The 25,764-nt window shown below is 45.7% G+C and overlaps 1 protein-coding gene across 5 annotated transcripts in view; it reads right to left on the bottom strand.

Moving 5' to 3' along the window:
• GATAD2B (GATA zinc finger domain containing 2B) overlaps positions 1-25,764 on the bottom strand; it is a 78,631-nt gene that overhangs the window by 13,160 nt on the left and 39,707 nt on the right. For all 5 annotated transcript variants that reach the window (XM_034792045.1, XM_034792042.1, XM_034792044.1 and 2 more), the window contains 5 exons: positions 15,531-15,860; positions 7,521-7,650; positions 7,115-7,246; positions 6,638-6,769; positions 3,618-3,788 (listed from right to left, as the gene is read on the bottom strand). In XM_034792045.1, the coding sequence (XP_034647936.1) occupies positions 3,618-3,788; positions 6,638-6,769; positions 7,115-7,246; positions 7,521-7,650; positions 15,531-15,859 (894 nt within the window). In that variant the 5' untranslated portion in view covers position 15,860. The remainder of the gene's footprint in view (positions 1-3,617; positions 3,789-6,637; positions 6,770-7,114; positions 7,247-7,520; positions 7,651-15,530; positions 15,861-25,764) is intronic.

The following is a 25,764-nucleotide window of genomic DNA, read 5'->3' as shown; positions in this document are numbered from 1 at the left end:
GCGCTTAGAGGTGTTGGCTGCCAGTCTTCCCCGTTCCAAGTGGCTTTCCCACTTCATATGGCCGAACATTGCAATATGAGCAAACAGAAGACTGTCCCAACCAGTAATAATATATATATTTGGTTCTTCAAGAATTAATTTCCCAAAGCTGCAGAAAATTATGAATTAAACTGATTGGAGGAAAAAGTTAGACATCCAGTTCTGCTATCTAATTTTCAAAAGAATGTTGAAGATTGAAGAGGGTGCAGAAAAGGACACAAAAATTATTCAAGAACTAGAGAAAGTGCCTCAGTGAGAAACTTAAAGAGCTCAAATTGTTGGACTTATCAAATGATTGAGAGGTGACTTGATAACAGTATCTAGAGAAAGGTCTCCTGGGGAGAAAACACTGAGTAATAAAGCGCTCTTTAATTTAGCGGAGAAAGGCAGAACAAGAACCACTGACTGGAAGCTGAAACTAGACAATTAGAAATTGGGCACAAATTTTTAACAGGGTGATTAATCACTGGAACCAACCATTAAGGGAAGCGGTGTATTCTCCACTGCTTGGAGTTTTCAAAATCGAGACTGGATGCCTTTCTGAAAGACAGGCTTTAGCCAAACCATTGCACTCAATACAGGGGTAACGGGATGAAATTTAATAGCCTGTGATATGCAGGTGGTCAGATCAGATGATCTAGTGGTGTGTTCTGGCCTTGAACATGTCCAGCTCCACTCCACGTCATGAGGCATTCGCCATCCTATCAAGGGCAGCAGCTGACTTAACGCCTTCACTTTTCAGCAGTTCACAGCATTGTGCTCCCAAAGCATCACCGTCTTGGCCTTTTCACACTCATATTAGTCTCAGCCAAATCATTCACAGGTCCAGAAGACATTGCCTGTGACTTGGCATGTACACATCAGGCCAGCATCTGAGTCACAATAAGCAAGGCCATTGTGCTGAAGTGACTACCATGCCCAACAAGCAATGTGAGCATCTGGTTTCTCCAACTGCTGTGATGGGAGTTGGCACCAGCAGCCCTTTTTCTAGAACTTTAGAGGACATTAAAGCCTTGATTCTAGTCAGGCTTTTGACACAGTCCCACATGACATTCTCATAAGCAAACTAGCAAAGCGGAGTCTAGATGAAGTGACCAGAAGGTGGGTACACTACTGGCTGAACTTGAAATCGGTACTTACAGTTACCAATGGTTCACTGTCAAACTGCAAGGGCGTATCTAGTGGGGTCTTGAGGTCCACTCCAGCCCTATAGGTCTATGACAGTACCATGCTGTACCCTCTTTATCCACTCTCAGCCCTAGTGATCTGATTTCCAGATGCAGCCCCTGTGTATCCTGATCTAGGACAAATGATGGCTGTAAATTTCTTGCCTTCAAACTGCAAGGAATATTCTGTGATCTTCAGGCTCCTCCTTTCTCTTTGAAAGGAAGCGTAGATGCCTAGACTGCCCTATATCAGTCCTCTGATCATCTGATTTATGACGTTCTTTAAATCTTGTACGGTTGATGGCTCTTGATCCTGTCAGCAGCTAGAACTTATTCACAAGAGACAAAGTTGCCCCAGCTGACTGAGATCCACAACATCCTCCTTCCACGTGTATCACAATTAGACTTGCTCTGCAGTGGACCCTCACCTGTAGGATCAAAGCCTTCTGTAGCCAGCAGTCCCATTACAGAACGTTTCCCAGTTGAGGGTGTGGGGGAGAACCCCACCCCAAGCCATACTTTTTAGGTGACAAATCTGAGGAACTGTCCCAGAGCGAGGTGTCAGTACAGAAAGACTTGGAACAAACTGATCAATTAAACAGCGGTAAGTCACCAGGACCAGATGGTATCCCCCAGGAGCTCTGAAGGAACTCAAACATAAAATTGCAAAACTACTAACAGTGGTATGTAACCTATCGCTTAAATCAACCTCGGTACCAGATGACTGGAGGACAGCCAACGTAACAACTTTTAAAAACAGTTCCAGAGGTGATCCTGGCAATTACATGCTGAGGAACCAAACTTCAATACCAGACAATTAGGTTGAAACTATAGTAAAAAAACAGAATTATCAGACACACAGATGAACACAATTTGTTGGGGAAGAGTCAACACAGGTTTTGTAAAGGGAAATCACACCTCACCAATCTATTAGAATTCTTTGAGGGCATCAAACATGTGGACAAGGGGGGATCCAGTGTTTATAGTGTACTTGGACTTTCAGAAAGCCTTTGACAAGGTTTCTCACCAAAGGCTCTTAAGCAAAGTAAGCAATCATGAGATATGAGGGAAGGTCCTCTCCTGGATCAGTAACTGGTTAAAAGATAGGAAACAACAGGAATAAGTGGTCAGTTTTCACAATGGAGAGAGGAAAATAGTAGTGTTCCCCAAGGGTCTGTTCTGGGACCAGTGCTGTTCATAAATGATCTGGAAAAAGGGGTGAACAGTGAAGTGGCAAAGTTTTCAGACAATACAGAACAACGTAGTTAATTCCAAAGCTGACTGGAAAGAGTTAAAACTGGGTGACTGGGCAACAAAAAGCAGATGAAATTCCATGTTGATAAATGCAAAGTAATGCATACTGGAAAACAAACCTAACTATACATACACAATGAAGGGGTCTACATTAGCTGTTACCACTCAAAAAAGATCTTGTAATTATTGTGGATAGTTCTCTGAAAACATCCGCTAAATGTGCAGTAACAGTCAAAGCTAAATGTTATGTTAGGAACCACTGGGAAAGGGATAGATAGATAGTAAGTGAGAAAATATAATGCCACTATATAAACCTATGGCACACCCACACCTTGAATACTGCCTGCAGTTCTGGTCGCCCCATCTCAAAAAAGATGCATTAGATTTGGAAAAGGTGCTGAGAAAGCCAACAAAAATGCTTATGGGTATGGAATAGCTTCCATATGAGCAGAGATTAAGAAGATTGGGTTCATCTAGAAAGAGAGAATACTAAGGGGGGATATGACAGAGGTCTATAAAATCATGACTGGTGTGGAGAAAGTGACTAGGGAAGTGTTATTTATCCCTTCACATAACACAAGAACCAGGGGTCACCCAAAGAAATTAATAAGCAGCATGTTTAAATTCAACAAAAAGTATTTCTTCACACAACGCACAGTCAACCTGTGGAACTCATTGCTAGGGGATGTTGTGAAGGCCAAAAGTACAACTGGGTTCAAAAAAGAATTAGACGAATTCATGGAGGATACATCCACCAATGGCTATTAGCAAAGCCAGTCAGGGAAGCAATACCCAGGCGTCCTGCAACCCCTGTCTGGCAGAAGCTGGGACTGGACAACAGGGGATGGATCACTCGATAATTACCCTATTCTGCTCTCTCCCTCTGAAGCATCTAGCCTGAAGGACCATTGGTCTGAACCAGTATGATTGTTCTTTTATTTACCCTTCCACTTCTCACACAGGTTAAAGGTTTATGCCTTTGTCCGTGCTTTAGATGTATTTCCATCTAGTGGCTTCATTTGGTGTTTTCACCCTGAGCTCTGCTCTTCTACAAGCATTTTGAGTCATTCAAGTGCATAAAAAAAACCTAGCTGGCATTTCCCTTCTTATCTCCACCATACTGAATCCAATTTTAAGTAGAAGTAAGAGGTAACTTACCGGCTGGTAGTTGATGGCTGGATTCATGCTTGGAGTTGTAGTGCGGATGAGGCCAGGTTTAGGAGGAACGCGCTGCCCTTGTAACTGGGCGGGATTCGGAGCAATCACACGCTGTGACATAAGCATATGGGGAAGGGTCGTGTTTGTGGCAGACCTAATGACACTGTGACCCTGTCCAGGGGGAAAAAAAAATAGAGGACATCAGGCAAACTGGGATTTTTAACAGAACATGTAAAATACAAATGGGTGTAAACATGAACTCAAATTAACTTGTCTCTCAATAATCAATTAATCCAACTTTCCCTTTAATCGCTGTGTGTATTTTACATAACCTGGTTTTACTTTGGCTGGAGCAAGGTCTGCTATACAATTAAAGCACTAGCCTCTCAGGTAGAGAGACTGGGATTTCAACTGCAACAAGAACAGGAGATTAATGATCTAATCTCAGTTGCTACTTCCCCAGAATCAAGCAATGTTCTCTGGAAACTGGATCTGTATTATCTAGCTCTGGTGGACTGTCTCAGAAGTTTCACATCCCAGAAATGTAAGCGTCCTATGAAACCAAGTGTTCAGTCTGTCTTCCTCTACCCGCCTCTGCTATTAATGGACTGAGCTGGTCTAACCTATGTGCAAAGCTGCAAGTTGAAGGAAAAAAGTAGGTAGTTTGCCAGCTACATGGAGGCTACTATAGTCAGGTTTCAGAGTCAACTCCACAATGGCTGAAACAGTGTCTGCATTTGAAATAAAAAACAGTTACAGCAAACAGGATTTCGCTGACTAGTGCGGAAGGATTTGTGTCTGTGACGTCATTACAATAAAATAATGTCCAATAGAATTTTTTTGGGGGAGGTGGGGGTGGAGAAGGAAGAGTTCAGAAAAAGTATCAGTCCCTCGAACCATGCTACCAAAACCACTAACAAAGTGCTTGGTATGGGTTGAACCATGGCAGAAGATCAGCAACTAGCGTCCCAGGCGAGTTCTCTACATTTCTGGGAGCCATGGCAATGTTCAGACAGAAGGATGGATGTGTATTAAAGGGATGATTTCTCATTTAAAAAAAAAAAAAAAAAAACCAAACAGGTAGATTTAAAAATCTGAGTGCCTTATCCCTAGCAAGGCTACTGTTCCACAAGATTCTCATTTCACAAATAAGAAAACCCCCACAAAATGTGCAAACAGTGTGCTTCCTCTTTTCTTAAAGCCCATTTCCTTTACCAGCCTGATCCTGCTGTGAAGTCACAATAGGCTTGACCCCAGAATCGTTACCATAGCAGGGACACAAATGCCATAAACACAAAAGGATGGCTAACAGGAGGAGAAACTGATCAGTGAGATTTAGACTGAAACCTCAGCGATAGCAGGCAAGAAAGCTACAGGCAGTAAAACAGCTGAACCTCTAATCCATGCACCCCGTGACACATAACGTGGACTATCGCACCACCTCACAGCCATGATTTGAGGGAGCGTTGCTGTGAGGTTGCATTCCTGAGACTTCCCTCTATACTATGGACTATATTGTAAACGCAGTTGAGTGTAAGTGAAAACCATGCTCGTCCAATAAATAGATGAGGCACATTGTAATGTACTAGCCTTGCTTTTCCACTGCACACAGTCACTTACTCAGTCTGAGAATCCTTTATGGGCTGTGTCCATCAGGGCAAACTAGCAAGATTCTACTGTAGAAGGACTGGACAGTCAACTCAACTGAAGGTTGTGCAGATTCCCCCAGGGAAGGGAACACCAGCCCACAGCAGACATGGGAGGGAGGCAAGGGGTAATTCAGGAGGCTGATCTGAGGCATGTTTTGTAGCAGATGCTTTGATCTGGCGACCAGGGGCCTGTCTAGATTTTTAAGCTGTGTCCATCACTACCTATTGCTCTGCTTCACAAAAAAAGGAGTGGCTGTGTAATCTGTGCCCGAGAGTGCACATGGCAGCCAAAGCAGCGGAAGTGATCTGCTAGTGAAGAGAGACATTTCTGGTGGGAGTTCTTCAAGATGGCAGGAGAGCACTGGGCCCTACAGCAGAGCCGGGTGAAATGCCAAGAAAAAAATCCATATCGCTTGTCAGTGTAAACACCCTGCTCCGCACACGCACACTCAGAGTCCTTGTTCTAGTGAGCTCATACTGTTGGCTTTTCGTTTATCTCCATAACATTAAACACTGTGTGACATCTCGGATTAGCGTTTTCCCAGTAAGCATACATGAAGGTATCTTTGTTCAACAGCATTCAGCTCTGTCTATATTGACCTTCTTTGGGAAACAGCTATTCCAGCTTGACGTTTTGTTTGTGTTTTCCTTCACCCCCTTTCCCCAGGCACACTGCATTGTCTGGACCTAGTTCCCCTGAGAGCAGCCATCCTTGCTGCTAACCACACGCTGGGGGATTTCTATATGCCAGCAACCCTGCAACTCATATCTAAGACCCTTACCGCTCAGTATGTGATACCAAGCGGTGACCAAACACAGCCTACCATCATCATCTTCCACACCTTGCACTGTGCTAGCCCTTTCATCCCACAGGACCCCAAAACAATAAACCACATACCACTTTACTGGAAAGCACCCAGCTTTGAAACGGAAAGATAACAGCCAGAAGAACCCATTCATAGCATGCACTGCAACACTACAGAGGGGAAAACCTGCCAGGGACACAGGGTACACTAGAAATCTTAATTATGCAGAACAGAAAAATTATCTTCCAGAGCCTCTTTCAAGAAACTGTCCCCTACAGAACGCAAGATAGACTAGATGGCAGTGTCTATCTGGTCTGACAGTGGTCACTGCATCTGCATTTTGTGACCACACACAAAGAACAAAGATAGTTCTATTCACGGGGCTCAGAAGTGCCAACATTTATTTATTGGAAAAGCCATCTCATCTGCAGTACGGTTAGAAATTATTCGCAAAGAAGAATGTTTTGGCTTTTTGAGGCAGCATTGTGGTGAACCCGATTTTAATACGGCACAGAGAAAGTCTCGGATGTCACTGACAGCAGAGCGTTGTCTCCAGGATGCTTACCTGTAATGTTCTTAAATTCTGAGGCTCAACCCCCTGGGCTCCAGGCCTGGAGGGAAGCTTGGACAGTCCCTGCTGTCCCACATGGGCAGGAGATGGCTGAACAATCGATGCAGCATTCTGCACAACTGGAGTCTAGATTGAGGGAGGAAACATTGGCATCACGGTGGAGCACTTATGAGAGGAAATGCACAAATGGACTGATCCCGGACCAAGCCGGGGTATGATCGATCAGATGCTAACACTTGAGCGCTACCTAGATTGATCTTTTGCTGGTCTCAAGGACAACGAGCTGGTTTCGTCACAAGAAACATATTGCCCAGGCTCTGGAACAGACACCTACAGGGAAGCCAGTGTGAAATAAGGGGCTAATTCTAATGCACGTATCGTCCCAAGGCCTTAAGCTGTACCACCGAATGGGCTCCCACAAGCCTGACTGAACACACAATTCCATGCACCCCCCATCTCCCAGAACTTCACCTTCTGTACAACATTCTCCTTTTGCAGTTGACTTTGCCTCAGTTTCTTCAGCAACACCAGCCTGGCCTCTTCCAGTCGCAGCTCATCCCGGAGTTGTTTGATAAGCTGCTGGCGCTCCTCTATGCCTTTACCCTGCACAGACAGAGAATCACTCAGGGCTTACATGGTTACTCTGGTAGCGAGAGTTAACCCACCTGGCCCTCAAACAGTCAGTTTGTGCTGTACTAAATCTGAACTAAGGAGGATTCTTGGGGTGAGCTGGAGCATTATCAACAATGTCATCGTACTGCCCACTATTCGCCTGCAGCTCCCAACCCTCCAAGAGCTTGTGCCCCCGTTCCCAGGGGTAGGGCTCTTTACTGCACCAGACTCCAGTTTCTCAGGGAGCAGATTGGATACACCTTACCTTAAACATTTCAAGATTGGCTGCCTTAAGTCTTTCTTCCATGCGAGAGCTGGAACGTGGACTTGATGCCTCATTATCGGAAAGGACAATGATATCTGGTGAGGGGGTCAACCGACCCCTGTCCTGGTCACTGCACAGAGGGAAATGAGACAGTTGAACTGCAATGCTGTTCCAAACGTAGAGACATTTAGAAATCCGTGACCAGTATAACCCCCGCACGCCAGACAGAACCATTCGAGTTTTACACTTCGCCTTATAGCCGCACACGTGAAGCGGCATAAACTGTTGGCTTCAAAAAGGAAAAGACTGCTTTCTGCTCACAAACATTCACCCTGAAGATAAAAGGATTCACTCCAAATGCTTTCTTCACTAGCAGGTTTCTCTAGGGACAGAGACTTGTCTGAGACAGACTTGTACATGTTGTTAATAAGGCACTAAATATTAACCAAACAGGGAAATGACAAGCGATTAGGTGCTGAGGCCCTGGATACAAATTAAGGGGGCACAGGCAAGCATAACTCCAGACATCTTTGCCTGTTCTGCAGACATATTGAAAAAGTCACTGCTACTCACGTGATGCTTGAGATGATAAAGGGGAAAGTGCTCAAAATTTAAGACACATGTAAATACCCCAAACCTATATTCATACACATCTGTTTAAAAAAGGCCATAAGGGAAAAGCTACACAGAAATATTCCGCCGTCAATAGACCCAATAACAGAAAGGAAGAGCAGTTACAGAAGCCTGTCGCTAGGAAATCAATGCTATAATCCAGTGGTAACCGAGCAGAGTTACATTCATTGTGACATCATCTGGAATAAGGTGGTTACAATAAAACCCCTTCAGTGTCACCAATTTAATGTAATGGAGCTTGGGGAGGCGAACTAGTGAAAGCATGCTTGGGGTAAGGTCCTCTAGCCCTGAGTGGCAGAAGGACAACTCTCAGGACTTCAGTTTGAATCCCCTGCTATGACTGAGGTGGGGATGCAGATTAGTTTATCTGAAACTTAGGTGGTGGAAACCCAGAAAACAGCATTAGGTTCAACCAAAATTAATTCCTAGGTCTGACTGCTCTGTAGCCTTTGATTTCAGACAGGACATTAGGCTCAAAGGGGCCGCTACACACAGATTAAAAGACACAAATGCTTTAGAAGAGTCAGATCAGAACACTGATTCAGCCTCAGATTCCCAGGTGTCACTGGCAACTCCATGCAGCTCGGAGGCACCTTGACAGCATTAGAACAGGGCACTCTCAACCTCTGACTGCACGACTGGCTGCTGCTCTTTGCACAGGCTCCGCTGTCAGATGATGGTTTTGGCCTACGCAGCTCCCTGCTGCCATCACCTTCTGGCCACCAGCGAGACTGGGAAAGCTTTGTTGTCTATCACCATTTGTTATGCATCTTCCACGCTACTGGATTTTTATCCCCCCACAGGACAAGCACAATGTCCAGTCAGGGGATCGTAAGATGTGGTACTCGTCTTAGACGAGAGAATCTCTGCTGGTGTATAACCTGGGAGAGTAAAATGGCAAAAGGGCAAAGGCCAAGAGGGAACAAGGGGTGTGTGTCAGACAACAGGGAGGAAGAGAAAAATATGCACCAGAGATAGTTGTCAGAGGCAAGTGGTACAATCCCGGCATCCAGGAAATGGAAGGGGTTCTGTGGAAGGAGGGGAACACAGCTATCATCTCCTGACCTGTGTAAAAGCATTGGGGCATAACCCTCAAAGCTTTTATCCCCAAATTACTGAAATGGTTTGACTTCAGGTCAGTCTCGCTTTCCCTTTGAGCCATTGCAGAGATACTGCAAGAGTTGCATTCTGGTCTCACTTCTGCACAACTTTGCAATTCCTGCCAACCTAAGGAAGGAGGCTAGCATTTGCTACACCTTGGCATGTATTAGCCAGTTCAGGCTGTGTGTCAGTGGGATCTGTTCCCAAAAGACAAGCTCGTCACTAGCTGTGACCGAGATAAAAGCCAATTGCCGAGTACTATGGAGATGGGCTCTTGCATTCACTGCCGTCCTACTGATCAGCAATCTAGTGTGTTAAATTACAAACTAAAGTTTTGATTGACAGCTCATGGATGGCTGTACAGCTAGAGAAACGCTCCAACAGCCTGCTCCCTAAAAATCAAACACAGAGCCATATAAGCAATTTGCTGACACTGCAAGCACTGGGACATTACTACGCAAGATCTTAAGGACTCTAAAATCACTATGGCAATCAATACCCTCTTTGTGGGTCATTACATGCTTACAGCCTCATATGAATACGACACCGTACAACATATTGGATGCTCAAAAGAACAAAATCCCTATCCCAGTATAACGAGACAATGTGACAATCACAGGACCAGAATCCTGGAGCTCTTGATCAGAATCCCAGCGCTCTCTTTATGGCCTTACGAAGAGATCTCTGCCTCGGTTTCCCCATCTGGAACAGAGGGGAAACTACTCCCTTGCATGGGGGGTGGAAGACAGTAAGCACGAAATCAAGGCCAAGTATTATCAGCTTGAGTAATTACAGTACAAACTGGTCACAGAACAAGAGGCAGGATGCATTGGTGATGATTTGGCTCCATGTTACTATGCGCTCAACCACATCCCTTAGTTAATAATGAGTCTTTCGATGTTCAAAATCTTGCATACCGTGCACACACACTACACGGAGATCTGGTCTGGCTTGTTTCAGCAATCTGCTATGCCTTAGGTTTTGAGCAGTACCCTCAGGTCTACTGCAGCTGGCCTATTTGTGACTCCTCTACTGGTGGGATCTCTGGGGTGCACCTTGGAGCTAGGATTCCTTGTTTCTGACGACTCAACTGACAATTTCAACTCGCCGTATTAGTTTGGCTTACCGTCTGCCTCATTAGCACAATCAGCGAATCGGGCCCAGGACATCCTAGAGGCATATGGTGGCTGCGATCTGTTCAAGGCAGATGACTCTATACCCAGGATTTCACATTTAGCCAACTGGGGTAGTTGCTCCTTGACACATCTGAAGTAGTCTCTGGTGCAGGAGTTATGGGTAACCCATCTCTGTTTGTGTAGTGGAACTCTGCTGCAAAGTGCCACCAGCTTCCAAACATACCTATTGCCACATTACTGGGAAACTGGGAATTAGGGCTTGCCTCCACACAGAGCTATTGAAACACCTGGCATTGGCCGCTGTCGGAAGACAGGATACTGGACTAGATGGACCTTTGGTCTGACCCAGTATGGCCATTCTTAGTGCCAAGTGTGGATGCTTTTATTCTGGTACAAGAGTGCCTTGTTCCATTTAAGCATAATCTGCTTTGAAATGGGAGATGTGAGCAAAGCAACAATCTCCATGCCTTTCAGCCAGCACCTGGCCCAAAAGCTCTCTCTCTCAGCAACAGGCTCCCTGTGTTTCTGTTGCTGTCTGGTGCTTCCTTTCAGGGTGCCTTCTCTTGGTGTTTCTCCTGCTTTTTTATAAACACACACCGTGAAAGCGGATTAAATTAAAGCAGAACAAGGCACACTCATTCTGGAATGAGAACGTCCACACACAAAGTTCATTTGGATTAAGGTAGGGTGTACATTTAATGTAAATAAGCCCTTAATTGATCTACTTGTGATTGGGAGGCTTTTTTGCATATATGGAATGTCGGAGGCTAAAAATAAAGAGGCATCTCAACTCTCTCTATTAAGTACCAATAGCTAATATCTAAGCTAGTTCTCACTTTCCAATATGGCCTGTTCCTGGCTCTGGACCATCAGGGCTGATCTACACACAGAGTTACACCACTTTACCTAAACCAGTTACCTAAAACCAATGTAAAGTATTTCGATGCAAGTCTGTGAGAATGCTCTTATTTGGAATGAAGGGGCTTAAGTCAGTAACAAATATCCCCACGCAGACTTTGCACCATTATACACCGATTTTAATTCGCACCTTTTGTTATTTCAGTGAGAGTTCATACATAGACTAGCCCTCAGACATTTCAGGTGGTCTGTGTTCATGTGCAGAATGAACCTCTGTTAAAAAGACTGCTCAAAACATCCGTTTGTCACAACAGATTGCTGCTTTCCTCATCATTCCTGTAGTCTTTTCTTGGTAACTACAGTTGCCTTGCTTGCTCCAGGAGGGTTTAAACTCCTCACATCTTTGGCCTCCACTTTCCACACAGGCACACGCCAACTGATTAAAAAGCACCATGTTTTGGCTCCTTTGAGATTTTCCTAAATTCACATGACTGATATAATTTTTTGCAATTATTTTGGACAAACGTTCAGATGTGGCTGGTGCATTTTATTTACATTCCATTGACAAAAATCAATGTCAAAGCCAGAATCGGTAAATATGTCAGGACTGTTATTTACTTTTGTCAAGGCAAGAGCAGAATTATAACAAAGCCACTGGAAGAGAAGCAGCATTGGGCACGCAAGAGACAGGCAGAGGTGGAGGTGGATGAAGCAGGCCTTCGCAAGCCAGACCTTGGTCTTTCCAACGGGGCAGAGAAACGGAATAGCAGACATACTTCTATTACTAGAGTTTGTTTTTCCTAAATTATGCTTGAAATTTTTGGAATATTTTCTCCCTTCTTCTTTAGGGCTGGTTCTGTTTGATTCATCAGTGTTTACTTTTGAAGCCAGTATCTCTCTTTATGGTTATCATCTTCCACTCCAACCTCTTCTGGGAACACACATCATTGGTAGAAACTTCTTAAAGAGACAATGCCATCCCTACACATTGTGTGGTTATGTCTGGTTTAGTGCAATTCTAGCACTTGGCCAACTAATCTCAAATTCAACTTCCTCTCCCCTCCCCACCGTGACAACTGAAAAATCAAAACGGGGACTCCGAAGGAGAGAACAATTCCCTAACCATGCCAGGCCTCCACTTTATCACAGACTGACCCACTAGCCCTTGCATGAGGAATACACAAGTTAATAGCACATGATAATGCATCATACAGAGCTGCTATTATTCCCGGTACACTGTGCATCTATGTTGAGCTTTAACACTAATCTCATCACCATGGTAAGGTGGCTAAATGTTATCCACGTGTCACAAATGAAATGAGTTGCCCACGGCTGCAGGGCAAATCAGTCACAGAGCTAGGATGAGAACTCCCCATTCCTGGCTCCCTGTCCATTGGGCCATGCGGTCTCTCCCCCAAATGATAAACAATATGAACCTTGAGTGACCTGACTAACTAATGGCGACTTCACAGATCAGAGGGGCTGTGGAACTTGCTTGTGCCACAGATCAGGCCAAGCCCAGGGTCTGTAAGGCTCACGCCTTAGATCAGACAATTCTCCAAAGAATTAGTGGAATTGCGACGACACTCCTGAAGCAGAACCTCCACGTAAGAGTTTAAACAAAGGGAGACCTCTGGCTCCATTAAAGTGTTTCTTGTACATGAAAGTATTTCTGTAACAACGAAGGATGTAAAATATTAAACCGTTAACCAGTAAGTATTAGTCCTACCGTTAAGCCACCCTAACAGTTAACCCCGTGCGTGGGTCTCCTGCCCTGGGCCAGTGGATCCCAGTCCTGGCTGGCTCTGGAGGCTTTGCAGGGGGAGCGTGTTTAGGCCATGGGGGCGGGTAGGGACTGCGGGCCCCGTCAGGAGGTAAACGTAATCCCCAGCCTCCCCTTGTGCCAGTGGAAGGGGTTTGGCTGCGGAGGTGGACAGCCCGCTGGTCAGTGAAGGGAAGCTGCTGCTGGGGTGGCATGGAGTGTCTGCGGAGGCCGAATCAGGACAAACTAGGTACCTGGGGCCCTTCTCCCTTTAACCAGTTAAACAATACAATTTAAAAAGAGAACCATAAACTATTAAAATGATATTTACATCCCTAATAATGATTACCAAGACTCTACACTGATGGATACAATGTTTCAGCTTGTGCTCAATTGCCTTTCTTTGTGATAAAGGAAACAAAATCAACAGCAGAGGCAACTTACTAGATGGAAAACACATGATGGGTTATTGCTAGCCAAAATGAAATAATCCAGGCAAGTGTACATTAGAGACTTTCTCCCTCCTGCTATTGGTGTCTCAGGCCTACTCACCACCCATAACTCATTGCAAGTCAGAATTTGACACATAAGCGAGTGTCTAAAAGCATTAATTTGTGTAGAACACAATAAACTAGCATCACCCACATCAGCAAGGAGGGGACCCGGAATACATGTAAAACCTCCCACCCCTGCACACCAGCTATTTTGAAGAACCAAGGAGTCCTCCTTAAATCCAGAGATTACTCTTCTGCCAAAAAACTCACTAACACAAAAATACTTGGAAAACAGTAACTAAGACAGACAGTTTTGCTGAATCACAATCCAGTTGCTTTTAACTCGGAATGGGAAGAACAAAGCGCTGGCCAGAAAGCATCCCATCACCAAATGAGACGTCTTTATTGTTAAAAGAACCATTAGGAGGAATTTTTGCTGCCTGCTGTTATATGCAAAACAGTTCCATTAAAGAAGCCACTCTGCTAGTCCACGAGCAAAGAACTATTCTGCCAACAGGAGATTCAAATCTGGCTAGCCCATAAGGACACGGAGCAAGCTGCTAGCATAACAGGTTGCAGTTCTTGAAGTGGAAGAAATTTGGCTTTTAGGAGCTCTGCCTCTTTCAAAGAAGTTTCATTCCAAGTCACTAACAACCGGTTTCTGGATGCAAACCAAGCCCCTCCTGTATACCATACCAATTTATTTTATTTTTAAACCTCATGACATCTGCACCCAGCAGTGGATTTGTTAGACCAGCAAGCAGCGATCTGCACAAGGACCAAAATGAGTTCACAGCTAAGTGTCAGGAAAAACAAAGAACCTGATAGCCCACTTAAAGAGAGTGTTAAAACTTCAAACCCCACCCCCAACACACCCTCCTCCCAAAGGAGGAGCACTGTACTCTTTAAAATAACAATCTCCTATTCAGTTTCTTGCTGTATGGTGCTACTGCCTCTCCTAGTTCACAAGTTCACGCACATGTGGCTATGCTATCTCAAACTTCCTTAATATTCACCACCAGCCCACCCTCAGAGGATGCCTGAAGAGAATTTGACAACTGGAGCCCAGCTGCAGCAAACCAAGTAGGCAGGCACTGCCCATGTGCACAGGAAGCGAGTACATGCTGCAAGAAGTACCAAACCCTCCTCCTGGAAATGGACGGAACTCACCAGCCACTGATAGCCTTTTCACCTGTGGTCTAAGGGCTTGTCTACACCACCCGCCGGATCTGCGGGCAATCAATCAATCCAGTGGGGGTTAATTTACCCCGTCGACTCCGGTACTCCACCAGAACGAGAAGTGCAAGCGGAGTCGACGGAAGAGCATCAGCTGTCAACTTACCGCAGTGAAGACATCGCGGTAAATAGATCTAAGTCAGTCGACTTGAGCTACGCTATTCACAAAGCTGAAGTTGTACATCTTAGATCGACCCCGCGCTGTAGTGTAGACAAGCCCTTAGACTCTGCTAAGAGAACAATTACCTTCTTACTCCTGGAGTCACCAGTTTCTCCAAGGTTAGGGTCAAGATTGATTATCTGTGCACTTATACCATACTTCACCTTTAGCTAAATAGAGGATTTTAGTTGTCACTTTTGTAGGAGCTAATAAAAGACTAAATGGAGTGGGATTGTTTTGTTAAATGCACAGACAGGTGTCTGCCCAGTCACCACATTACTGCTGTAGTTTATATACGATACACAAATTTATCAGTAAGGGAACAAAATCCACTTGCGTGTTGAAGGGGGGTGGTTTGGACAGCAAAAATAACGGGTAGGCTTCTTGATAGTGGGAGAACACTGTTCATGTTCCCAGAGAACCTCTGCTGGGAAGCACAGCAACTGCTCCTCCTAGCCGAGCCTGCCAGAGAGATTTCACAAGCAGACATTCAGATGCCATGGAAGATCTGCAGGCAGCCCCACTAAATGCTGCTCTAATTCCCATGACTGTGGACTTCACATCTGGGAGAACAGAGAGAGTCTGTGCTGAGATGTAACTGACACAAACTCCGGTTGTTCGGTGGCCTACCTTCTCCTTGCGCTCATGTCCACCGGCTCATCATTAATGTTCTCTTTGCCCGGCCGCCCTGCAGTCCTGCCATCTGCATGGGGCCTCAGGCTCCCATTCAGCTTCTCTTCATAGACTTTAACACCGTCCTGCTTCACTGGGAGCTCGTGGGGCACCTCGAGGCCAGAAAGATCCTTCCTCTTCAGCAGTGCCAGCATCTTCAGGCGCTCCATGGCCTCGTGCCCTTCCATTTTCAACCTCTTTGCCAGGACATCCTCCCGGTCGTCTGCTTGGTCCAAGCTCCGTTTTAAGAGGTTCAGGCGCAGTGCATCTTCAGTCATTCTGTCCATCCTATGGAGAGAGATTGGCATAAAAGCAGGGTCAGTATCAGGGCAACAGGGAGAAAAAGCAGCAAATGCAGCCAATTAAGAGTCTCGTGTGTGGAGTTAGGAGACTTAAGCTGGACCACAGAGACTCTCTTTCCAGGCTGATAACTTGGGAACACCCAAGCTCTGGTGCAATCGCTAGTATTCTTCCCCTTGCCTTACTGTGTCCTTCCTCCCCTGAACTCCAGTGCCAACCATTGGGCCCAGCCACTCTACTGGGCACTGGTGTCCCACTGACATGGAACACAGACGGCCGGCCTCCTGCTCAGCTGGGCAAATTAACCCACAGATGCAGCTCAGGGTGCTTTTGTTCCCAGCCTCACGCAACCTGGTGTCTTCCATGCTTGGATTTTCCCTAAGTGCTATGGGCTAGAATGCACCCAACAGAATACAGAGGGTGGGGGAGAGCTCCAGCACAATGGGGCCCAAGAACAGGGAATGGAGCTGCAAGGGGACAAGGCTGAGGCCTGAACCAGCAGGATAATACATGAAAACCATTCAGACAGATTACAGGGGAGGTTCAACCACTTCCTCCAAGAGATATTTGGGCTTGGCTTTCCTAAGAAGCCTCCTGTTTTCTTTGCAAAAATAGTATGTTTGGTAACAAAGAAGCCAGAACCCTTGTCTACACTAGAGAACTGCCCAGTGGCAACCTGACTTGCTGGAATTGCATGCACCCAGGGTGCCTGGTCCAGGGTGCACAGTGCACCCCCTGCCAGTATTGCATGGTCTACCTCCATACTGATGCACCTCTCCCAAAGCCCAGCAGGTCCCTGGAGCAGGTGCATACTATCTATGGGCTATGTTTGTTTACACCTGTTCATAGAGGTGTCAAATGGTTCCAACCCATGTGGGAGTTTGCGCACAGGTCATGAGGGGGAGGGTTGAGGTGCATCCTGCTATGCTCCCACAATCAATAAGTCATGGCAGAGAGACAGAACAGCAGCCTTGTGCCACGCCCATGAAAGACTAGCTTGGAGCATGGAGGCCCAAGGCTGGATTATAAGCACAGTTACTTTCAGAAGTTTGACCATTTTTCATTTGTGCATACAAGAGTTTTAATAGGGTTCATGTTCCATCCCGTTCTCATTCTGTAGCTGAGCTAAGGGTCTCTCTCTTGTGCTTTCCCTTCAGAAGCCAACTGGGAGAGGGGACTGGGCCAGCAGGGAGGTTGTCCCTCTTGGCCCCTCCATGCAGGTCATGGAGTTCCACCACATTCCCTCATAATGTACTGGGGTCGCTGAAGGCTGTTCTTGTTGCCCAGGGGTAGGGTGGAGAACAGCAGGATGTCAGGTGTTTGCACTGGAGCACCATGGAAAGGGGTTGTGCTGGATGAGGGTGGGGCCTTTAGTCTTTGAAAAAAGACTCTCAAACCAAGCAAAAAAAGTATTTCAAGTCATCAGGTCAGAGACAGGGGAGCAGAGCTTTTTTTCTTTAAAGAATAAAGTCTTCTGTAAACTGTCATTTTTCTGCAGTCAGCTGCTTTCAGTTAAGTTACCCTATTAGTCTGTAAAGAATGTGATGCACTTACAGTGACAACGCTGCATCTTACCAAAAAAGGTTAATACAACACAAGACCATTCCCTTCACTTTTTTCTGCTCCAGACACTGCCATGCACTCGAGGTGCAAAACCCCACGCAGTGCAAATCAGAGCGGATAATTATTTAAATCAATGTATTAAATTTTAAATGACAGGCTTACTTTTCAAAACAAAGTATTTAAAGTTTAAAAAGGACAACCTGTATTAAGGCCTAAACTTGCTATAATCTATTACAATCATTTAAATTAAACACAAAGATATTAAGTAATAAATGAAAGCTGCAAAGTTTCAAAAGAAATTCACCCCACTGCTCTGATGCACGTCCGTGGCTAAGCACCTGGAACCCCGGTTTTCTGAAGTGCTAAACCAGCTTTCGGCAGCAGTAGCTTCTTCTCCAGGTACAGAGAGAATGATTTTCTTCTGCTATGTACACGCCACACGTAGGTCGGTATAAGTTAGGTCATTCAGGGGGGTGAATAAGCCACTCCCCGGATCGATGCAAATTACACCGACCTAAGCGCTGGTGTGTAGAGCATTATGTTGGCAGGACAGCTTCTCCCACCAACATAGCTACTGCTATTTGTGGGGGGCTGGAATAATTAAGTCAATGGGAGAGCTCTCTCCCGTCAGCCTAGACTCAGAGCATCTGTGCTAGAGCAGTGCAGCTCCACTGTACGCTCTGTAGTGTAGCCATAGCCTCAGTGTGTTTATTCCCCTCGCTCAGTTCAATGACCAGTTCATTCCAAGTTAAGAAAACAAATGGAAGTTGAAATAGCTTGTTTTTCTCTTTCAACTTATGAATAGAAACTAGGTGTGAGAAGCGGAGATCGACTAGTTCCATAATCTTGAAGGACATGGTTACCAGAAACAATCATTAATTACAGATCATACTTCCTTTTTTTCAATGAAGCAGTTAGTTTTAAATGCAGCATGTTTTGATAAGAAAAAAGTTTATCAAAAAGTTCAAGTATGCAACACTTAAGATACTATTTTATTTTTTAGTAAATAAAACTGTTTTGTGCATTTAAGAAATGCATCATTCACCAATTTCTTAATTTATATTTTTATGTTAGAATCTGAACAATGTAAGTTAAGCTATATAACTGCTTAAGTAAATGTATTTAGATATACTGTATCCTCGTGTTAGCAAAAAATAGTACCAAAGTTAATGTCAAGGCTGTACTTAGCTGCAAACAACATGTTTTAATGGTTACCAGCTAATGAGAACCAACCTTTCTTCAGGAAAAGAACTAAAATGTACCAATTAAAAAAAACCCAACACAATTTAAATCAAAGTTTCCTGTTTGATTCAAATCAAAGTGATTTAAACCCCTGATTTTAATCATGATTTAAAAATCAGCCATATACCCTGGTGCAAACGGGAACGGAACATGAAATTAGCTGTAATGGGTTATCCCTTAGGCCTGACAAAAAGCTCACTACACAAGACAACAAAACTCCCATCTGAAAGGAGGTCAGTCTCCTATGGTCACTCAGAGAAAGGTCAGTTCTTCTAACAGGATCGTCACCATTCAAAAAGTGGTTTGGAAGAAATACAAGTTATGGAGGAGAATCCTCTTAAACAAAATATATTAAAATTTTCATGTATCCTCAAAATCTCTTCTGTGTCTAAGTCAAAAAGTCATGACGGCACAACGAAGATGCTGGCAGTTTATTCCAATGGCCTTTCTACATGAACAATTGAGTAGCAGCATGTAGGACAACACAGCAGAATAAGCCCAGCTAAGTACAAACTATCAAGGGGTTTAGCAAAATGTCACAAGCACAACAGTACGAGTCAGTGGAAGCGGTGTCCCTGAATTTATACTTCTCTGTACCTAACTGCACATGTTTGGGACCAAAGAACCTGCGACGTGAAGTTCCTTGGCATTTGCCAGTTATGAGCCCAATGATTTAAATGCAATCTATATTGCAGCACCAAGGCAGCGGTGTAGGAATGCCAGACTAAATGTTAACTAATCTCTACCAACAGAAACAACCCTGAAAGCGGATGCAAAAACTCTATAGAAATCTTCACTGGCCTTGTCTACTCTACCACAGAATACTGCTCACCTGTCTGGTCACACAGCTCCCACACGTCACTTCTGGACTTCCCACCACCATGAGGATCACTACAGGCACAGTAAAAACACCACAACTGTGGCTTTCTGTACTCACACATCCACACACGCCAAATCTGCTGCAACATGAGAATCCTTTGAGTCCCATCGGATTTGAGGGAACAACAATCTTCCGGTATATGAAGCCCTCAATAACATATCAAGATTCTGACTGAAATCTAGAAAATCTTGTTCCTTTGCAGTACAAGAGCTCGAAGACTCAGGGTTCTTCCCCAATCAAGATGAAAGGTCGCCAATGTCCCAAACAAATACCTCATTAAGGACCCAACTAAAGAATCCTGTGGCTTCTCAGTCCTATGGAAACTACGGTCCACTTTGAACTGCATCTGTGTACCACAGGGCAGATGCACCTAGCTCCTCCATAAATGTGGACTGCGACAATACTATTTGTGATTGGAGAAACCAACTGCAAACAATAGAACATCTGGTCAAGTAGTGTCCTAAAATGATTGCATCCTGATATATGCCACCCACTTTGTGTCACCTGATGCAACTAGTTGGATTGCCAATCTAGGATAGGTCTACACTTACCGCCGGACCCGGAGGTAAGCAATCGATCTTCTGGGATCAATCCCAGAAGTGCTCACCGTCGACGCCGGTACTCCAGCTCGGCGAGAGGAGTACGCGGCATCAACGGGGGAGCCTGCCTGCCGCGTCTGGACCCGCGGTAAGTTCGAACTAAGGTACTTCGAATTCAGCTACGTTATTAACGTAGCTGAATTTGTGTACCTTAGTTCGAAGTGGGGGGTTAGTGTGGACCAGGCCCTAGACTTGGGCATCTAACAGAGCTGTTTTTAAACCATAGAAAAAACGATTAATCTCTTCCCCGTTTTCCCTTTTTAAAAATCAGACTAGTTTTTGTACTCTATGAGCCCTGAAACATGGCCAATATGCATCAAGCTCATATACATGAACTCCACTTAAAGGGGGAAAAGAGGTAGGACTAAGTTTGGTTTTAAAGTAAGTCACTCATGGGCTGAAGTCTTGAAAGCTAAATTTCTGCCAGGAATAAGTTGTTTTGACTCCTTATACATCCCTCATAATTACAGGTCTTTAAAGTAGAACCCCAATACAAGCCGAACTAGACTAGAGCATCAAGACAATGCTGTGGTATCAGCTATGCCACAGCAGTAGTGCTCTGTTAAAACGGTACAACCACCCTACACAGCAAGAAAAACACGTGGAAATCTGCACTGCAATATAAAAAGTCCAGCCAGCCTGCTAAGGCAGGTCTGATCTCGAAGAGGTTCTCTTACTAAAGTGAACACCAGCTAGAAGTCTTCCTAGTCTATAATTGGGCTTCGCTGCCGGAGCATTAACCTATATGGTAACCAAATACAGAAAGGCAAGCACAGACAAGCAAAGGAAGTGCTTTGGCAGAGGTGTCAAATGCAGATCCCTGATTTAACTTGGGGTCACTTCAGAGAAAGAAAATAATTCTTTAAGTCTAGGTGAGTCACATGACACCACATGCAGACACACAAACTTCGCACCCAGAGTACCAGCACAGCTCCAGCTGCTTGGAGAATGCACAGCTGCACTTAAGTCTGCACGAGAGGACTTCAGCACAACTTTCCTAGTTTTAATGCTCTTGGAGTTGAAAAGAGGAGGGTACGGCTGAACAAGAGGGCTATATACTTGGCAAAGGCTGGCACAGGATACAAGGGGTACGAACAAAATTTCCTCCTAACTTGCTTCACACTCAGTATCACTGAATGGCAGTCCTCACTATTTGCTTTAGGATGTCTGAAGTTCCATACCAAACCTCACTGGGTACAGTACGTCCCACCCAGGAGGAAAGGTATGTTGCAGATATTCTTTCTGAACAGAAGGCCATTATCTTGCATATTAAATGTGCTCCAGTTTGATATATAAACAAGAAGCGCCACGGTGTAAAAAAAACAAACAACCCTAGGAAAATAGATGGCACCTTAAGTGATAAGCAATCTAATGCAATTTCATTGAATTATATCTTGGTACTCAAAAGCCTTGCACTGCTTCGTGCACAAAGATCTTTCATGTCGCATGACCTGGCACTAAGACAAATGCAGCTATAAGATTTGCTGGCAAGCAGGAAAATAAAACAATACCAGAGTGCATAAAGGAGATTTAGGCCTCCTGAAGACACAATGGTCTTGTCCTGGACTGCAGAAGGGCACAAGCCCATCATTCACACTGACAGATTTTCACTCGGTTCCAGTACTTTTCCATGGTAGCCGCTTTTTTTTCCCCCCCTTTTCTTTTTTCGGGAAGGGATGCAATAATCTTTGTCTGCACCTGAAGTATCTCCATTTTCCACAGTGATTCGATGAGCGCGACACAGAATAATGCTGTTGTATTTACCAACAACCAAGATCCACCTATTCTAGGATTGCACTTTCTGAAGAGTAAAAACCTTGTAAACAAAAAATAAAAGGTTATTTGTTAAAGCTGCCAGACTAACTTAAACTCACCAGCTATGTTTGTTTGGCATCTCAGAGGCCCCGTCAGTTCAGACCACTGGATTGGAGAAAGTAAGTAACCTCTTCCTACTAGTAACTGTTCTTCCAGAGTTGCGTCTGGGCATTCACACTGACCCGATTCAGCATCTCTAGTGCTGACCTGCAAAACTGTTCAGAAAAGCTGTGTCCACTGAGAGAGCGGTAGCACTCTTGTGCTAGGTATCACCACATATCAGGAGCATTTTGTTGGCTCCATGTACATAAGGGTGTGCACCCTCACACACTTCCTAGGTGCCCTTCTTTTCTCCCTCCTTCATTTATCTGGTCAATCTTATCCACAAATACGAACTCAACTACCATCTCTATGCTGATGGTTCTACCTCTCTACTCCAGACCTGTTTGTCCAAACAGAAATCTCAGCCTGTCTCTGACATCTCCTCATGGGTGTCTGGCCATCAGCTCAAACTCAACATGGCTAAACCAGAACTCTTTAATCTCTCCTCCCAAAGCCCGTCCCACTGTGATTGAAAAATGAGGTAGTGGACACTACCACCAGCCTGTAACCTGAGTGTCATCTTTTGACTTGGACTTCTCTCTAGGGCCTCACATCCAGGTTGCATTTAAGTCTTGCAGATTCTTTCTGCATAACATTTCTAAGACACAGCCTCCCCTATCCATCCACACAGCTAAAACTCATCATCTCACATCTCATTTCTGCAACCTTCTTCTTTCTGGCCTTGACAAATGCAATCTTGCCCCACTGACGTCCTTGCAAAACACTGTTGCAAAGATCATTTTCAAAGCCTGTCACTTAGACTATGTCACCCTCTCTTCACTGGCTCTACCTTCTATCATATCAAACAAAACTAATTATTTTCACTTTCAAGGCCCTTCATGACTTATCCCTACCAATCGTCTCGTCCAAGTAACAAAAGGTAGACTCCAGTTGGCCCAGGATGAAAGCATCCGTCGCCCACTTGTTAAATTTTCCAACAAGTACTTGCGTGTTTTCTCCCATGCTGCCCCTTGTGCCTGGGACAAGCTCCCTGTAAACTTTTGCCAAGTTAATTCATTATGCTCCTCAAAACACTCCTTAAAACTCCCCTTTGCTGTGAGGCCTACAAAAGCATTGACAACAATTAAGCTGCTAGTGTGCTGAGACTACAGCCTACCATGCTGACCATACGCGTTTCCTTATACTCCCTCATCAGTCAGCATCCATCTGTTGTAACTTGTCACGCTTAGACTGCAAGCTCTTTGGGGCAAGGACTCGTTCTTCTGTTTGTACAATGCTTGACTCAATGGGGTCCTGGGCTCTGAATGGAGCTCCAAGGTGCTGCGATAATATCAATAAAAAACAGCAGCTTCAGTTCCTTCTCCCATGTCTGCAGAGTGCCAAAACACAAAACTCCGAGGCAGAGGGAACGGTGGGTGGCATAAATACAACAGTCACTAGTAACCATGGGGTATAATAGGCTGGGGAGGCCACAGCCGCTGAATCCCTGATTGCAGGGTTTCGGGGTGGGGGGGAGGAGGGGGGGGGGGGGAGAAGTTTTTGCTTTATGCTGCTCCATAAGAACATAAGAAAGGCTGTACCGGGTCAGACCAAAGGTCCATCTAGCCCAGTATCCTGTCTACCGACAGTGGCCAATGCCAGGTGCCCCAGAGGGAGTGAACCTAACAGGCAATGATCAAGTGATCTCTCGCCTGCCATCCATCTCCACCCTCTGACAGAGGCTAGGGACACCATTCCTTACCTGTCCTGGCTAATAGCCATTAATGGACTTAACCACCATGAATTTATCCAGTTCTCTTTTAAATGCTGTTATAGTCCTAGCCTACACAACCTCCTCAGGTAAGGAGTTCCACAAGTTGTGCGCTGCGTGAAGAAGAACTTCCTTTTGTTTTAAACCTGCTGCCTATTAATTTCATTTGGTGACCCCTAGTTCTTGTATTATGGGAATAAGTAAATAACTTTTCCTTATCCACTTTCTCCACATCACTCATGATTTTATATACCTCTATCATATCCCCCCTTAGTCTCCTCTTTTCCAAGCTGAAGAGTCCTAGCCTCTTTAATCTCTCCTCCTATGGGACCTGTTCCAAACTCTTAATCATATGAGTTGCCCTTTTCTGAACCTTTTCTAGTGCCAGTATATCTTTTTTGAGATGAGGAGACCACATCTGTACACAGTATTCGAGATGAGGGCGTACCATCGGTTTATATAAGGGCAATAAGATATTCTCAGTCTTATTCTCTATCCCCTTTTTAATGATTCCTGAACTCCAGAGAGATCACTGGGGAACCCAGGAAGCTGAGTAGCAAATACGCCTCCATAGCAGCCCCTGAACCTGCATGGGGCATATCAACAGCTTCTTTGCAACAGTGAGACACTTCCACCCTGGGCAGCTTGAAGTCTGGGAAGGGGAGGCACAACTGGCCTGGGGCTCCTCCAGGCAGGGGGAGGGAGGGCAGCTTGGGGCTCCAGCCATGCGGGGAGCAGGGGGTCACGGGGCTGCAGGGAGCTTGGGGCTGCGGCTGACAGGCCTCCAGACAGCCTGGGGCTCCTCTGGCCTAGGGCAGGCGCTTGGGTCTCTGGTTGGGGTGGGGGGGAGGGGGGGGGAGATGATGGACAAAGGAGGAAGGTATGGGGCCGGGGACTAGCCTCCCCAAAGGGGGGGCTCCATCCACCGCCCATGCTAGTAACTAGCCTCTCTTCAAAGGCCTGTGTGAATACCCAGTAATGGAAGATTAGCAAGCAGTGCCCACATCCGAGGACAGCAGGGGAAGAGTTCTAGGCAAAAAAAAAACCCCACACTGTAGCATCACTAACAAAAACAGAATCGGAACAGGATGGCAAGTCCAATGAGGGGTGCTTAATGAGAGCATGAACTGGACTCCACGTTGTTGCTTTGTAAATCTTTACCGGGGGAATCTGTCTTAAACAGGCCTCAGCAGCTGCCGTGGCCTCAGCACAGGGGTGGGCAAACTTTTTGGCCCCAGGGCCACATCTGTGTAGGGAAATTGTATGGCAGGCCATGAATGCTCACAAAATTGGGGATTGGGGTGCAGGGGAGTTCCAGCTGGGGCTGTTGGCTCTGGGGTGGGGGTGCAGGTGGGTGCTCCGGGCTGGGACAGAGGGCTTCGGAGGGCAGGAGGGGGGATCAGGGTTGGGGCAGGGTTTGGGGGCATGGGAGGGAGTCAGGGTGGCAGGCTCCAGGTGGCGCTTACCTGAAGCAGCTCCCAGAAACAGCGGCATGTCCCCCCTCCAGCTCCTACATGGAGGTGCAGCCAGGCAGCTCTGCATGCTTTCCTGTCCACAGGCACCACCCCTGCAGCTCCCATTGGCTGTGGTTCCTGGTCAATGGGAGCTGTGGGGGGCAGCGCTTGTGGTGGGGGCAGCATATGGCGCACCCTGGCTGCCCCTATGCATATGAGCTGGTGGGGGGACATGCCGCTGCTTCCGGGAGCCATGTGGAGTGGAGTAAGACCCTGACCCCGCTCCCCAGCTGGAGCACTAGAGCAGGGCAAGCCCCAAACCCCACTTCCCGGTGGGAGCTCAAGGGCCGGATTAAAATGTCTGGAGCGTCAGATGTGGCCGCTGGCCCATAGTTTGCCCACCTCTGCCTTAGCAGCATGTGCCTTAGCCCCCTCCCCCGAGCACTGGCTTTCTGGGTAAGAAGGAGCGTGTTCAACACATCTCTTGTTACAGTGGAAAGAAAGTCCGCTTTTAATTGGTTCCCCC

Source organism: Trachemys scripta, chromosome 16, assembly GCF_013100865.1.
Source record: "Trachemys scripta elegans isolate TJP31775 chromosome 16, CAS_Tse_1.0, whole genome shotgun sequence".
NCBI lineage: Eukaryota > Metazoa > Chordata > Testudines > Emydidae > Trachemys > Trachemys scripta.
This window is presented reverse-complemented; position numbering and strand designations above follow the sequence as displayed.